Genomic DNA, 16086 nt, shown 5'->3' with positions numbered 1-16086 from the left:
ATACATACATACATACATATATATATATATATATATATATATATATATATAAATTTGATTAACTGCCAGAGTTGATGACCTAAACGTATGAAGGAACATAGAGAAAGTTAATGGAATAAATATTTAAGATGTAGCCAAAATAAATCTTTGTATATATTAATTTTACTGGTTATGTTTATTGTGAAAAGTTTATTGAGAAAATCAAATATATAATTTATAGAACAATTAACAGATGTACTATATTTTCTAATCGTGGCGAGATATCTAAGGTAAGTTATATTTTTGAAGCATAAATGTTTCAAAACAATAAATGTAAACTAGAACCCACAGGAAATAACAAGGCGTATAAGAAATAAACAATTAACAAAAACAACTATGAATCTTAACTCACAAAGTTGACAAATGAACTCATTTTTTCTCTACATTTCCGCGATAAAATAGTAGATAAGGCTAAATAATAAACATTGCTTTTGAATATGAATTTCTGTTAAAATGTGTAACAATTTTTGTCTTTTAATAATAATAATAGCACACTTTAGACTTTATTGTGTTTACTCGCGGACCTCCATCTACTATGTATAGTAAATATTTATATGTCAAAATTAAATATAAAATTTCAATTTTATGTTGACATTTACTAAATTGAATATATTTTTATTCATCTGCCTTCCGTTTCGTAAAATCGTTGTTTCTTCTTCAAGACAAACGTGTGAGAACAGTAAAAAAAAAGCTCACTCCTCATTAAAATCCGTGTTTGAAAAAGTTTTTAGTATTTTTATCTTTTTGATTTCTTAACTATGATTATTCGGAAATCGTGAGATGCGGTCTGGTGCGACGTAGGTTTCAGAAAAACATTTTCTTTATCGTGCCAACGTTTCGATCTTTTTCAATTGATTAAGGATTTTAGTTGTGATAAAAAGTCAGTGTCACGAGTGGGATTCGCTTGACATTAAAAGGAGGGAAAATTCAAAAGTTGGGGTTGAGATGGGAAATTGGATCGGGAGTGGATCGAGGTCACGATAGCTCAAATGGTAGAGCAGCGGCGTAACTAGCCGAAGATCGTGGGTTCGAATCCCGCTCGTGACACTGACTTTTTTATCTCAACTAACAACCGTAATTACTTGAAAGATATTAATTGGTCAAGCGGACCTCGAAAACTAGTGAGTTTCGATCTTTATTGAGATAATCTTCAGATCAGAGCCTGGGATTTACAATCATTGTTTAAATTTAACGAATACATATGGGATGTAGTAAAAAGTGAATTTATACAATACAAAAAAATATTTTATTACATTCAATAAAAGTATTTCTATACACACATTAAATTCTTAACAATGAAATAATAAAATACGCCTATTAAAAACTGACTTAAAATTGAAAAAAAAATAGAAACGAAAAAACAACGTGGATTAGTAGTGAATGTAATATATTATTATCGATTTTTAGTTTTTTAACGAATGTATTTATATGCATACATCCATATCCCTCCCGTGGAATATCGAGTACTTTGTGGCAGTTTGAATAATTTGTGGTGTGTATGAAAGTAATTTATTAGCGTAAATGGCAGGGTTTTTCCCAATTACCATGAAAAATGTTGAGTAGTGGCAATGAACGTGCCAATGTAATTTATTAGTTGGAATGGATGGGTTTATCACAATACGCCCAGGAAATCGAATACTCTGGGGTAGGGAGAATGAATGTGTTAATGTAATTTATTAGTGTGAAGGTAGAGGCGTACCCCCCAAAATAGATCGAAGAATATCAAGCACTCTGGGGTAGTGAGCACAAAGTCAGTTGTGTGAATGTAATTGATAAGCGTAAATAGAGGGGCATATCCCCAATTACCCCAAGGAACATCAAATATTCAGGGGTAGTGTGAACGCTAACCATACTGTTATCTTTTTATCTTTTTTTTTGTGCATTGGGTATTTATGTGGTGCTTACAATTGACATGCCCCTGAGGTACAGAGAGGGTAGCAATAAGATGAAAAAAAGAGAGTTGGATACCGTCATAACGTAAAACATCAAATATGAATTCAAACCTAGAGAAGAAATGGCTCAAATAAATTTTCCGGTATGTAAATTTGATAACAAATGTTTTAAAATGTGTTTGACAAGTTGTGATTTTCAAATATAAAAGCAGAGTTTTAAACCAATGCGAAAAGGATTACGAGTTATGATAGGTAAATTGTCGTTAATATAAAAGAGGTAATAAATAATGAAGGAATTATAAATAATTTTCCCCGATATTTTATACATCTGGGTAATGAGGCAGGAGGGCGGATCTGGCGTTGACAGGCCCCAACCAATCTTGGCAAATCCCACTTCTTCGAATTCCTCCCTGGCCGGCCGTGAAATATTTATATATGCAGGACTAGACAAAAAGCGACTTCTGTCCCGGGCACATTTCAATTTTTTTAATCGTAATTAATCACTGTTGAACTTACGTGAGCAGTATCGTGGCTCGTCGGACTTGTCCTTGCAGTCGTAGGAACCGTCGCAGAACCTGTCCAAGGCGACGCACTGTCCCGTGTCGCAGAAAAACTCGGAAACGCGGCACGTCGGCTGGGACAGGGCCGTGATCCGAGGAATCGTCAGCAGCACGAGTGGCAGCCAAGCCCCGATCTCAAACATACTCTTCACCACCTGCAACATAAATAAAATCACTTTTATATTTTTGTTTGTTAATAACATTTAAATCATTTTGAAGTTTATTCTACAATTCAATATTACAACTTAAGGTACAGAAATGAAAAATATTATAATATGAAATCTAGTTAATATTTGACAAATTACATGAAAATAAAAAGTACGTTCAAAACTACTAATGCATTGTCAAAAGATGTTGTATTTTATAATAGTATCTATTAATTTACCGAAAAAAACTAGAATGTTTTTCAAAATAAATAAATAACGATCTCACAATAATCAGTATCACAAAACAAAATAAATGACAGTATGTTACACCCAAAATTATTTCGGGTCAGAGCAAAACTTATCCCGAGTAGGTGGTAAGACTGGAGGGACAATTTACAAAATTAAAAAAACAAAAACAAAGATAAAAGAAATATTAAAGACCAAAGAAATATTAGTGAGTTGGGCGCCACCTCATTTTATGTGTCCAGAGTAATGGGGAACTCCTTTAACTAAAAGTATATTCTTGTTTGTACTCTAAATAAATTTGATAAAAATAAATAAATAAACAAATAAATCAATCAATATATGAGAGGAAAGTAGTATAATATTTTCTATAAAAAAATAAATGTTTTACTTTATTCCATGGTGGACACTCACCACGGGGGGGGGGCACTCCAGGCAAGGCCACTAGGCTTGGGCGGTTTTTTAATTAATAATACAAATTTATCCATCTTATAAACAGGTTACATACCTCCTTACAAGAAAAGGAAGCTGATCGAGGCGAGAAAATAAAAATTTGATTGTGGGGCAAAAAAAACACCACTTTCCTCTCTTACAATCATGAGATTATAAAACCTATTGTTTTGGTCACAAGTATTATATAAAAATGAATATATTGACAAAATCACTCTACAAGACATCAAACATAGACAAAAAAGTAGATCCTAAAACTAATAAACAAAATAAAAATATTGAATCTCTAGACCATGAAAAAAAAGAAAATGCAACAAATAAATAAATAAAAACGATAAAAGATTATTACCATATATGTAAGGAGGATAGAAAATCAAAAAAGAAAAATTTCGACTAGTAGTCAGCACTCACATTGTATTACACATCAAAGATATTAATAAAGCCATTAAACGTCATCGAAAATTTATTAAATTACTGATCAATGATTGTTTATCTTCCTTTCATATAAATATCGCTTTATAATTTTTACTCGCAAAGCAAGGCTAGGGATGTGGGATCACTGATTATAATATAACTTTTATTTTGTCTTTCCATTGGGCCTTAGCAGCGAAAAATATATTAAATACATAGTTCGATAAAATATGTTCTTGTGCCTTTAAATTTATTGTAAGGTTACTATTTTTTATCATCTTGTCATCTAGGATATATAAAAAAAGAAAAGAAAGAAAATGGGTTCCTGATAAAACGAAAAAACAGTAAAGTAAAAAAAAATGGAATGTTTTCGGAAACGTAAAAATCGGGTTTATTTTAAGCACGTATTTGTACTCAATACAATATAAATTATGCTATATTTTGTACAAAAATATTTGTACTCACTCAGTGTTTATTTTCAGCGTAATTGTGTCTTCTTGTGCGTCGTGTTGAGAATGCCAGAGAGATATTTTTTTAAATTTTTAAATAACGATTTATCATAATTTATTTGGGTATAAAATTAGATTTTGAAAAAAGATTCATTGCTGTGAAATAAAAGCTTTGCTACCAGTTTTTCCCACCTTTTCTTCGCCTATGTCCAACCAGCGGAGGTGGAATTAGAAAGTAAAGTGTAAAGTAAAAGATTAAAAGAAAACAAAGAAAATGGAAAATTAATCTTCGGTTAAAAATAAATTATAATTAAAATTTAAATATTAATAATCCTTCCGCCAATTAAACAAACAATATTAGCTAAATTAAAAATATTTCTTTCCCCTCACTTAAATTTTATTCTCTAAATCTCATTAACTTGGTTTACGGACAGATTTACGTCTCAAACGCACCCGACTTCGGCCGCCACCACTTACTCCTTCCGGGATCCTTCCGGTTGGAAAGGGTTTCAACTTCCTCCTTGACTCGCTGTCAACCCAGGATCGTGACAACTGTGAGAAGTGTACTCTGTGCACGCGTTTATGTATGCATATGCGTGCACAGATTTGAGCCTATATAAATCAGTCATCATTCATTCATAAGGCTTTTGGCTGAAGTATGCACTTGGTGAGGTAACAAAACGTATAAATAAAAAAAAACAACAGAAAACAGCTGAAAGTAAATCAAATAAATAAAATAAAAATATCCCCTATCACGTATGTTTTTAAACTTAAGGCAATTAATATATATTAATATATACACATGCATTTTAAGAAGGGTTTGGAAGATAATTTTTTAAATAATTTAAAAACAGAAAATTAAGCAACATTAAATGTAAAGAAGTGTTTATTCAATAATAATTAGATATTAATGAATTTTACATAACTTAGAATAGGCTAAACCTGTATAACTTCTGTGTCTTGCCGAACTGTTGATCCATTTTATTTATGTAAAAAAAATTAATCATTTAATTTGCATTCTTACTTACTAGCACATTTTACAAATGTGAATACAAACAGTTTTTCACACGATCGCAGCACTAACGCTAATGCCAACCCTACTCCTGGAGGTCATTCCAAGAAAAACCAGCCAATGTGAGGGGTTAATGGACAAGGAAGTTTCGAGGCCGTTTCCGATTAAAGGTCGATTCATATCTACTAGCACAGAGCGTATCCAGCACAAAGCGTGGCAGACACAAAAAACATCATTACATACAAAACATATAGGAACGTTCATACTTAGCGAACGTTTGCGGAGCGTGTCAGTCACGCACCGGGCAGCATTGTCGCCGAGAATGTTTTGCTTGTGCTGGCACGTGTCTGCGGTTGTCTTTTCTTCTCTGTGCGGTTCAATACGGTTAGTATGAATACACGACAGACAAGATTCGTGCAATTCCAACAGCTTAGGTGCCTACCTATAATACATTGCATTATAATTTTAATTATAATGTCCAGTCTTGGTAAACCGAACTTGCTAAAATCCAAATCGCCGATCAGTACATATTCAAGATGTTTTTTGAAAAGTTTATTTTACAAAATCTGTATAATAATAATAATAATAATAATAATAATATAATAATAGCGGTCCTAGAAGTATTCGTTTTTGTCCATATATTCTGTTAAAATGTTGCCTCCTAAGTCTTGTGTGGAGAGTCTGTGTCAGTCTGCTGTACAATCATAGTATAATCAGATTTGAATTGAATTAACATTTGTATGTCTTTGCGGAGGGCAAGGCTATTTTGAAAATCCTAATCCCTGCGAGTGCAGTCTTTTTCATTCCGCTTCCCCGATTAAGTCGAATTATTAAAAATTCCCTTACGTCTATTTATAATAAATATGTTGTTATTGGAATAATGGGGGGTCTGTATGAAATATTTATTCTCACTTGTTAACAGAAACTCCTTTTTTTTATAGCCAGAACGTTGATTAAAGCAGTTCACAAGATATTATATATATATATGTCCAATAGTGAAAAAATATTCATGTGGAGTCCTTTAGAAAATAGTCAAAACTTGGATTTGACCTCACTGGCGTGATTCTAGCGTTGTAGAACTCTTAGATACCAACTTTCGCAGAAATCCGTGTAAATTAATTTTTTTGGCGGATAATTTCAACGTGACTGACATTCCTAGTACATGCTCTTAAAATCAATACCTAGGAGACCGATTTTGTTGGTTGATAATTGGTTTTAAACAAAAAGTATCAAAAGAATTTGATAACTGTATCAAATATTAAATTCGGATTATTATTTCCATTTAAAAAACGAGGTAAATTTCTGACAGAAAATTATCTTATTTTATGTATATTCTTATAGAAATCTTTTATTCATTTTTATTATCCATACGTCGTTAAAAACCTACGTCTTTTCTTTCAAATGGAATGATAGATGACAAAATCGTTGTAGAGTTTTTTGAATTATAGACGTTTTAGTTAGATATTCTGATAATAATTTCTTAAAAATCGGATAAATTTTACGGATCGAAAAATCGATAAATTTAAATTAAAACAAAACTTTACATTTTGGTTCTCTTGCGGCACTACCACGAAATTTCATATTCGTTTCATCAAAAAAAATGATGACTTAGTTTACTTGAAAAATATTTGTTTTTAGAACGTTTTGTTTATTGATAAACTTTGATAGCTTTTACTATACGTTTATTTCAATCTACATAAAAAATGCTGTAAAATGATATATTCACATATTTGATTTGAGTAAGTAGAAAGGCGTGATAAAAGTATTAAAAAACGGAAAATTTAATTTCAGCTTTATTTTGCGAAACCAGGGCCTCTTCACAAGAAGTGGCGAATATTTTTGTCCGATATTTGGGAGTATAGAATTACCAATAAATGTTTGGTCCAAATCCGTAGCCCACCAACCTGGTCGTTCCCTTGTGAGTTTGAAGTGTACTGCGCGTTTCGGAATTAATATGTTCACACGTTCGGTCCGGTACGGTCGTCATAGTTACTCGGAAGGGGTTATGTTTCAGTTAATTATAAATGATATTTTCCGGGTGGCGGTTCATTTTTTAAAAAGCCTTCGTGAAACTCCAATTACTCGCAATCTACTGATCACTTTCGGTAATTGTGAAAGTTCGTGGAGAATCTGATCTGGGAGGCTCACGCCAAACTCCGTTTTAAATAATCAACCGAGAAGGTTGTTCACTTTTAGGGAATTTCGAAGAAGGGAAAGAATTTTTCTTTCGCTCGACGGGAATGAAGTATATAAAAAAGACCAACAATAACATCTATTGACCAAATTCTGTTCCACTTCACCAACTGGGAAGTTTGCCGTGGTAAAGATATTACTAAACTTTGCCTGCTTTATTTTAACTGGTATCATCCATATTCCATTACCACCACTTGTTAAACTTCAGAGTTGTTTTAAAAAAATTAAATTGACACTTGCACATTTCGCTCACACTTACCGATCAATATACTATTTTAATGTCATCTAGAGGAATATGTTATTTAAATAAAGCTCAAATAAACGTAATAGAGCAGTTGTTATGTGGGTTTATTATTTTCACTCCTTAATAATAAATACAAAATCATTGTAATAAACATTGAAATAGACGTGAAAAACGGCACTTTAAAAAGCTTGTACAGCTATTTTCGAACTACGAAGAAAAGCTTAGAGCGTGATTTAATTATTAATTTTGTCCTGTAAAATTTCTTTTTTCTTTTCCTCTCACTTTATCTCACTCTCACATTCTCTCTCCTTATTTCTTCTTTCTCTCTTACTCTCTCTTTCTCTCCCTCACTCGTTTTCTCTATCTATCTATTTACCTTTGTTTTTTGTGTTTTACTTTTCTCTCTATGGATTTACGTTTTTATTTCTCCCGCTTGTACAATTATTTTTAGTGTCTCAGTTAAGCCCTTACAGTTCATTATCTATAATCTTTTTTTCATTATCTCAAAAATTCAGCTACGTATTTATTAACTCTCTCTTTCTCTTTCTCTCTCTCTCTCTCTCTCTCTCTCTCTCATTTCCTCACGTAAAAAGGTCCAGTGAGAGTTGATTTTGCCAATAAATTTATCAATTAAAATCTTTCTCTTTCTTACTCATTTCTCTATCTTTTTTTTTCTCTCTCTCTCTCTCTCTCTCTCTCTCTCTCTCTCTCTCTCTCTCTTTCTCACTCTCTCTCTCTCTTTATCTATCTATCTATCTATCTATCTCTTTCTTTCTCTCTCTCTCACTCTCTCTGTCTCATTTCTTCACGTAAGAAAGGTCCAGTAAGAGTTGATTTTGCAAATAAATTTATCAATTCAAATCTTTCTCTTTCTTACTCATATCTCTCTCTCTCTTTCTCTCTGTCTTTCTGTATCCATCTATCCATCTTTCTATATTTCGCTCATTCTATTAACTTTCATCTTTATTTATGTACTCAATTATCTGTTTAACTAGTGATCTCAATCTTTCCCACTCTCATCTCTCTCAATGCCTCCCTCTCTCTTTTTTAATTTTATAATAAAACGCCATATTATCGATAAATTAAGTACACTTTTTATGTAAGGTCAGGTTAGAGCAGCTGCATATTAAGCCGAAGTTCGTTGGTTCGAATCCCGATCGTGACACTACTTTTTCATCTGTACCAAGACTTTAGATAAATAGAATAATTAATTTAAAATGATTAAAAGATTAATTATGATTACGAAATCCATATACACATTATAGTTTCACTTTAAGTGTTCTTCAAGTAGCCAAACAGTTCGGGAAGGTGTCCTATTTTGGGTTATAAACAGGTCCAGACTGACAGTCAGGTGCTGTTTGATGAAAGGCTGCACGTATATTGCGGGAGAGCGGGAATTGACCTTTGAACGTTATTATCTCCCAGGTATTTGCTCGAAGACAATAACATTTACAGCAGGGGCTCAGGGTGCTCATTAGGGTTATTTCTACACCCCGGTCGACCCCATTCCGTACAATCGTAAACTATACTTGCAAGACCTAGCCTTGAATATTGATGCGTCCCTGTCAAACCGGCCCTCACGTTTTCTTTTTATAATCTCGGCCACCCTTCGCTTATTCCCTTTTATGTCTTTTTTTCTTTTTAGAATTAGAATGCTGGGTTTTTTCTCCCTTTCTTTGTTTCCCCCTCATTTCTCAACGCTCAGGGCATCGTTGAGGAAACAATACCTTTCTTTCTTAACTACTAAGGGTTATTTTTGTGTTGAAAATCAATAAGCCAAGTTAAATCGCTTGAGTTACACTAAATAAAGAATATGATTTATTATGATAATTTCACCTACCATTTAGAATGGCGATTAATAGATGAAAAGTAATTTTGTTACAAGAGGTACAACTATAATAATAACTATTTGTCTTTGTTTATACCCACCGCTTTTTCCCCACTTTTGAACGTGTGAACTGCGGTCTAGAGTGTTATTTAGTGGACGTTTCAAATGAATGCAGTGACAAAAGGGCCACGTTGTAAATTGAATGAACCCACTTTTAACTCCCTAATTTGAGAGTAGTGACCTTATTTCTTCACACAAGTCCGGTAAATTTTAATTCTGCTAATGGGCGTGTGTTGGTCAAGCTAGACCACATTTGATTATTCAGCAGAATGCCAAAATTGGAAATTGATAACGGTTTGGGATATAGAATAATTTTTTTGCGGTAAATTGGCAAAATTAAAAGATTAACTGTTTGTAATAATAATATTAGATGGAGATTTGGTGTCCGAGAGGATCAATGTCAAAGAGCAGGGGCATATTTAGCCGAAGGTCGTGGGTTCGAATCCCGCTCATGACACTGACTTTTTTATCTCAACCAAAACCTTATATGGAAAGAATAATTAATTGAATAATGTAACTTGGTCAATTGACCACTAAAACGTAAATAAATTAATATTTAATAAGTTACTTATTTAATAAGAAAAAGAGGTATCACTTCACTAATCAGCTCCCCGTGGCCACTTCAAAAGTCGCTGAGAATACAATCCGATTATACGACCTCTAAAAATGACAAAAAGAGGAAATGTTTCGAACGGTTGTAGATTGCGATGGAGAGTTAGTGTCCGAGAGGATTGAAGTCACGACAGCTCAAGTGGTTAGAGCAGCGGCGTATTGGGCCGAAGGTCGTGGGTTCGAGTCCCGCTCGTGACACTGCCTTTTTTATATCAACTAAGACCTTACATGGATAGAATAATTAATTGAAAGATGTAACTTGGTCAATTTACATAGTTTTTACACCAACATTGTTAAACACAAACACCATGAACACAGAAGCGACGGATGAAATCTTTACATTTCCTTCAGCATAGTTTTAACTTAACAACATAAAAATGGACAAGTAATTATTAAATTAATTAAGTTTAATTGCTTCGGGGTTAAAAAATAACAAGGGTTATAAGTTAAACTCACCCTGCATATAGGTAAAGGTGACAACTGGATTATAGGTACGAGTTTTGGTTGTGGGCGTTATTTTAATAGCACAAGTGATGCAGAAGCGTTTTATTCTTTGGATTTTTCTTATTATTTTTCTGTCTGTCTAAAGTATGACCATACGGTTAATAGTTTAGCTACCCATTGTTAGCTATGTTTTGAATAAATATCGTAGGTTTTTTCTAATGCACACTCATTATAGCTATTTATTGAACATTACATCCATAGACTTACTATATGCTAAGTAACGAAACTACTTTTCTTTAGCGAAATGTCTGGATTTAGGATTTATATATAAACCATTTATGGTTACTATGTGGATCTCCTTAGAAAAAAAAGGTTTAAACATGAAAAGAAAAAAACAAAATTTAAATAAAAGTTAATCCATTTAATTTAAAAAAATAATAGAAAACCTATATACATTAATTAACAAACAATAAAAATTATAATACAAGACTCTACTCACAATCCACACTCAGCTGAGATATGAAATATTAATTTTTAAATTTAGGAGAGACTAGAAATCAAATGCCCGTATTCACGTGGTCGACCCATGAGAGAAGAGCGCGAAAAATCCTTTTTTTCATCCGAGAGGCTTTTTCCCCGTAATAACTCGATCTTTTTGTGGCGCCCTTTTCCAAAACTTTCCAATTTATGGCTAAATTTTTTTAAAACTTGTTTCTCTTTCTTAATGCAATTGGTATTAGTTCTGTTAAAAACTGTATTATATGCTTTTATTTTTTCAACTAGTGTAGGAGAAATACTATCCTTCAAAAATGATTTATGTATTTTTTGAGGTAATTCCATGATATGGGATGAGCATTCGAACAAACTCTCCTGCCAGGAATTGTGTAAAATACTGAAATCTGGATACATAGGTTTGTTTGGTTGATTGTAGGATTGAGGATTGATGAAAGGATGAAGGATTGTGCGTTTCATCTAGGTTTTATGGAATGTGCGTTTTTTGTACCATTTCCGTGGTGCCCTTTTTGTTGAGAGGTGAAATGTTGGGTGTTTTGTATGTTGTTGGTTTCTGTGCTAGTATGTGTGTGCGTGCCTCCGTAATTTTATTAGTGTTTTCGTCAACTATAGCGGATATGTTTTTGATAAATTCATCCAATTTTTCTGTCCCCTGCAATTCAGGCCAACTCCTGATGAAGATATCCACAAGCATATTTATCAACTGTTTTGCACTCTCTGCCAGAATATCTGAACATATGTATTCAATCTATATATTTTTACTTTATTAATTTCATGGGGTTCCTCTAACATGGCAAGATTTTTGCATTTTTTTTCCTTTTCGCATTTTTTTTAAAATTTATATTCAAATTATTGGAAATTATTATTAAAATAATATTATTAATTTTTTTCTGAGTTTTCTTAACATCTGCTACCAGTATTTATGGTTACTATGTGGATCTCCTCAGGAAGAAAGGGTTAAACAAGAAAAGAAAAAACAATATTTAAATAAAAGTTAATCCTTCTAATTTAAAAAAATAATAGAAAACATATGTGCATTAATTAACAAATAATAAAAACTATAATACACAGTCAACTGAGATATGAAATATTAATTTTTAAATTTTGGAGATACTAGAAATCAAATGCCCGTATTCACGTGGTCGACCCAAGAGAGAAGAGCGCGAAAAATCCTTTTTTTCATCCGAAAGGATTTTTCCCCGCGAAAACTCGATCTTTTTGTGGCGCCCTCTTTCAGGCTGGCGCCCTTTTCCAAAACTCTACAATACATATACTATATATGTTATACATTATATGACTGATTATATGATTATTCGATATATGACTGACTTTAATTACTATTGTAAAACAGCTTAACAAAAAAAGTTAAAAGAAAAAGTATTTAGTCTAACAATTCTAACATACCAGGGTGCATTGAAGCATAACTACCTAATTTTAAAAAAATATGATAATAATAAACACTCAGTTAATATAATTAAGCATAAGCTGATAAAATAATATTAAAAAATAATAATAATAAAGTCAAGAAAAAATGATTACAAGTCAATTTTCACGATTTTCCCAGAACAAAATGAGCTATAAGCGCAGAAGGAAACAAAAAATAATAAATAAGAATATTAGAGTGTAAAAACCCTATCAATTTTGTATTAATGTTATGTTAATAAATAATCAAAATATGTTATAAGTTAATAATTTTTGTATAAAATTTTAAACACGTTTCACTCGTTCATACCTTTGTGTTTATCCGTTCAACCGTTCATTGTTATAATAAATCATATGGGAAGATAGTTATTCTAACTATAACGCTCGGTATAACCCTAAATCAGAAAAGTGGAATTAACATGGACCCTTTAGAGAAAAAGAAAAATTTCCCAAAGGATTGTTTTATTCCATAAAGATTATCGTTGAAGTGGGGTCCCGCTATCAATATTCATGCTAAGGAGGCTTCTTGTAGATTTATAAAAGGGGAAGTTTAAGGTGGAACACATTGGTATTCCTCTGACCCATCTCCCCCCGGGATTAAGATAAAACACTCCTCCGGTTCGGATCCCAAGTTTCCTACGAAGAAAGGATAGCTTCAGACTCATGATAACTGTTGAGGGTGAAGACGAAGGGTGGATTCGGGGCGAAAAGTTTGCATGCGTGGGGTTGATGGATGAGAGCAGTTTGTCCGTGCCCTCGACAAAATAAACCCCTCTTCTAGACGAGCACTCCCACCTTCAATACTCCTGAGTGCCACCGACGTCTTACTTAAACAGGAAGGAAAGTCCCATCCCTTTATTATCTCTATTCCGATTACGTACCCTTTCTAAAATAATCGCCGAGGGGAAAGACCCTATGGCATTACAGGATTTGCCATTTCTACCCCAACCGTATTCCCTACGTAAGGCACGTTTTACGAACAATCTGGTAAGCAGGTGGAAAATGGTACCGCCACCGAGTTGTTTCCTTAGTATTTTCAAGCAGGAAGAACACCTATCTTCCGAAAAACAGCACAAAGAGATCACTTACCATATTAAAGAGTTATAAATATTCCAATTTTTCTAAAGAACAGTTTTCTGCACGAGGAGGTACCAATTTTATTTGTAATCATTTGGACAAAACTTGTATAAAGAATCGTTAATCTCACCAAGATTATATTTACAAAGGAATGCTTAAAACTTTTCAAACTTTTTTATTTTTTACCCTATAACATTTTGAAGTTTACGTAATCTATTTAAATTTAAATTTCCCAAACAATTGTCAGGAGGGAAAACCTCTCCGACCCTAGCAAAGCTGGGCTATATTGGTGAATAATCTGTCATAAATTACCCTCGGATATCGATCTAGGTAGATTAAATGGGTTATTATTTTCTCGTTAAAAATAAAGTAATTTTGTTTTAAATAGCTGCACGATTAGGATTGAGAAAAGTCTGTCAAATTCGATTAAAATAAATTATATTCTTAACAAGAGAATCACAGTGATATTTGCGCTTTTAGACTTTTCAGCTCGAGAAAAAAAATCGTTGATCTTAAGAAAAAAGAGTGGCTATCAAACAAAGTGAACGAGAGTGATTTTCAGGCAACAATTCACCATCAAAGTGGAATGAAGAGTGGTCGGCTGTGATAAGAAAAGTTTTAACTCTGCGCGATTTTTTCCGTTACAGTTCTACACTAAAAATAAACACGCGGAAAAAATATTTGCATGAAGTAGATAATTAAACAATGGGTATATCATACAGCAATTACTTCTAAAATCAAAAATAAATAAATAAATGTGTTATGTTTAAATGATATTAAAACATTGACTTTCTGAATCAATCGTGATTTCGGAAAACTAGACAGCGCCCTTTTGTAAAATTTCCTTGTTTTCCGGGTGATAAATCTTTATTATGTTCGTTTCAGATCAGTTTCTCTCTTATTCTTCTGTCAGAGGCGTTTTAGCTTCTTACGCTTTCTTCAGCGTTCAAACTCTTTGTGTTTCACCTCTTTATATCTATGGTTAACGACTGATGATGGCCAATGATGGTGAAAAAGAAACGGGACGGACAGAACAAACGGCGTGGAATATAAAAAATTCCTTGATTATAAACGTTACGTTGAATTAGAGCCAGAGTATTGGTTACTGTATAAAAAAATTAAATTATTTTGCTATTGAACGGGAAAGGTAGTCCTTTTGTTTTTAAAGTTTCCAAGTCTTTAAAGATCAACGTCAAAACTGGATATATTTGTAGTGGAAATCTTCGCCCAGAGTCTTTTCAGAGGCAATCACATTTTCATTTACCTGTCAGATTTCTAAAGAGAAAGAGAAATTCCGAGGACTAAAAGTTGAATAACTTTTCACACACGTTCCTCCGACAAGGGTATCATTTTTCGAGGCAAGGAGGGTAGGGGGTTTGAAATATTGATTGAAGCCGGGTTTTTGGGGGAAGAGTGACTCCCCAATAAGGTTTGTTTGCTATCAAGGCCTCGTTCCGAGCAAACGCCGGACGCGTTTCCGGCAGATCAACCTCATTTTCATTTTTTCCCTTCAATCCTTTTCCTTTTCTTTAATTGTTTCGGTGAACCGCACCCCGACAACTTTTAACGAGATGTCACTAACCTCGGTCATACTCATTAAGAGGTGCTTACGCCGTGGTTCTATTTTTCTGCGTTTTTGTATTCCACAGGCAAACGGCAACATGATAAAATCATAAATGAGAAACCGGAAAACTGTTAAGCGTTGGTATTTGATAGCTAAAATTCCTTTGGCTTCGATACATTAAAATAAGAAAATCTCGATTCGTTATAAGTGCACAGAAACGGTGAAAGATTGAACGCACTAGAAATTTTAAAATGTTTGATTATTTTCCCCAACTGTTGAATGGTACCTTTAAGACATCAGGATGAAATCTGATTGTAAATATTAACACAAATATAATAAAAAATAGCTGATCGATCACAGCCTAGTCCTACTGACACCATTTTCCGTTTGAAATCTTTTGTTGGAAGAGGTGTAAATAACTGTGTTCTTGTACATAAAATTAAGTGTTATCAACACTTCATTCCATTTGTGTGGTATGAAATGTGCGTGTCTTTACCAGGTCTTTACTTACTCTTTCTCTATTACCCACTCTCCCTTTCTTTCTCCACTCAATTCCTTGCCCTCTCTCTGACTCACGCACCGTGAGTTGAGTTAGAAAAATTGAAATAGGGAAGTGAGAGGAGAGTAATATTGAGTGAATAGATAGAAAGATAATTGTGGTTTATATACAAAATGAATTCAAATCACACTTTTTTTGATTCTAACACAAACAGCTTGAACATTTCATTCGTCTGACAAGGGAGGGAATAAGTATGTAAGGATAAGAAATTCAGTAAATAAGTAAGTGATTGAGTGCGGGAGAGAGTGAGTGAGAATATATATATATATATATGTTAATTATATATTTTTTTTCTTTTTTTTTAAATCAGACGGTTTGAGTAACTATTCAGGTAAGAAAATGAGTGAGTTTGAAAGGGTCAGTGGGTG

At 33.1% G+C, this 16086-nt stretch overlaps 1 protein-coding gene and 1 non-coding gene across 3 annotated transcripts in view; one reads left to right on the top strand and one right to left on the bottom strand.

Annotated features, from left to right (window-relative positions):
* LOC106664607 overlaps nucleotides 1-16086 on the bottom strand; it is a 617189-nt gene that overhangs the window by 151228 nt on the left and 449875 nt on the right. For both annotated transcript variants that reach the window (XM_014390497.2, XM_024230588.1), the window contains one exon: nucleotides 2448-2646. In XM_014390497.2, the coding sequence (XP_014245983.1) occupies nucleotides 2448-2634 (187 nt within the window). In that variant the 5' untranslated portion in view covers nucleotides 2635-2646. The remainder of the gene's footprint in view (nucleotides 1-2447; nucleotides 2647-16086) is intronic.
* Nucleotides 1014-1086, top strand: Trnav-aac. The gene has a single exon. It is a non-coding gene; the product is annotated as a tRNA-Val (tRNA).

This window comes from Cimex lectularius, unplaced genomic scaffold (genome assembly GCF_000648675.2).
Source record: "Cimex lectularius strain Harlan isolate CLEC.00 unplaced genomic scaffold, Clec_2.1 scaffold13, whole genome shotgun sequence".
In the NCBI taxonomy this organism is placed as follows: Eukaryota; Metazoa; Arthropoda; class Insecta; order Hemiptera; family Cimicidae; genus Cimex; species Cimex lectularius.
This window is presented reverse-complemented; position numbering and strand designations above follow the sequence as displayed.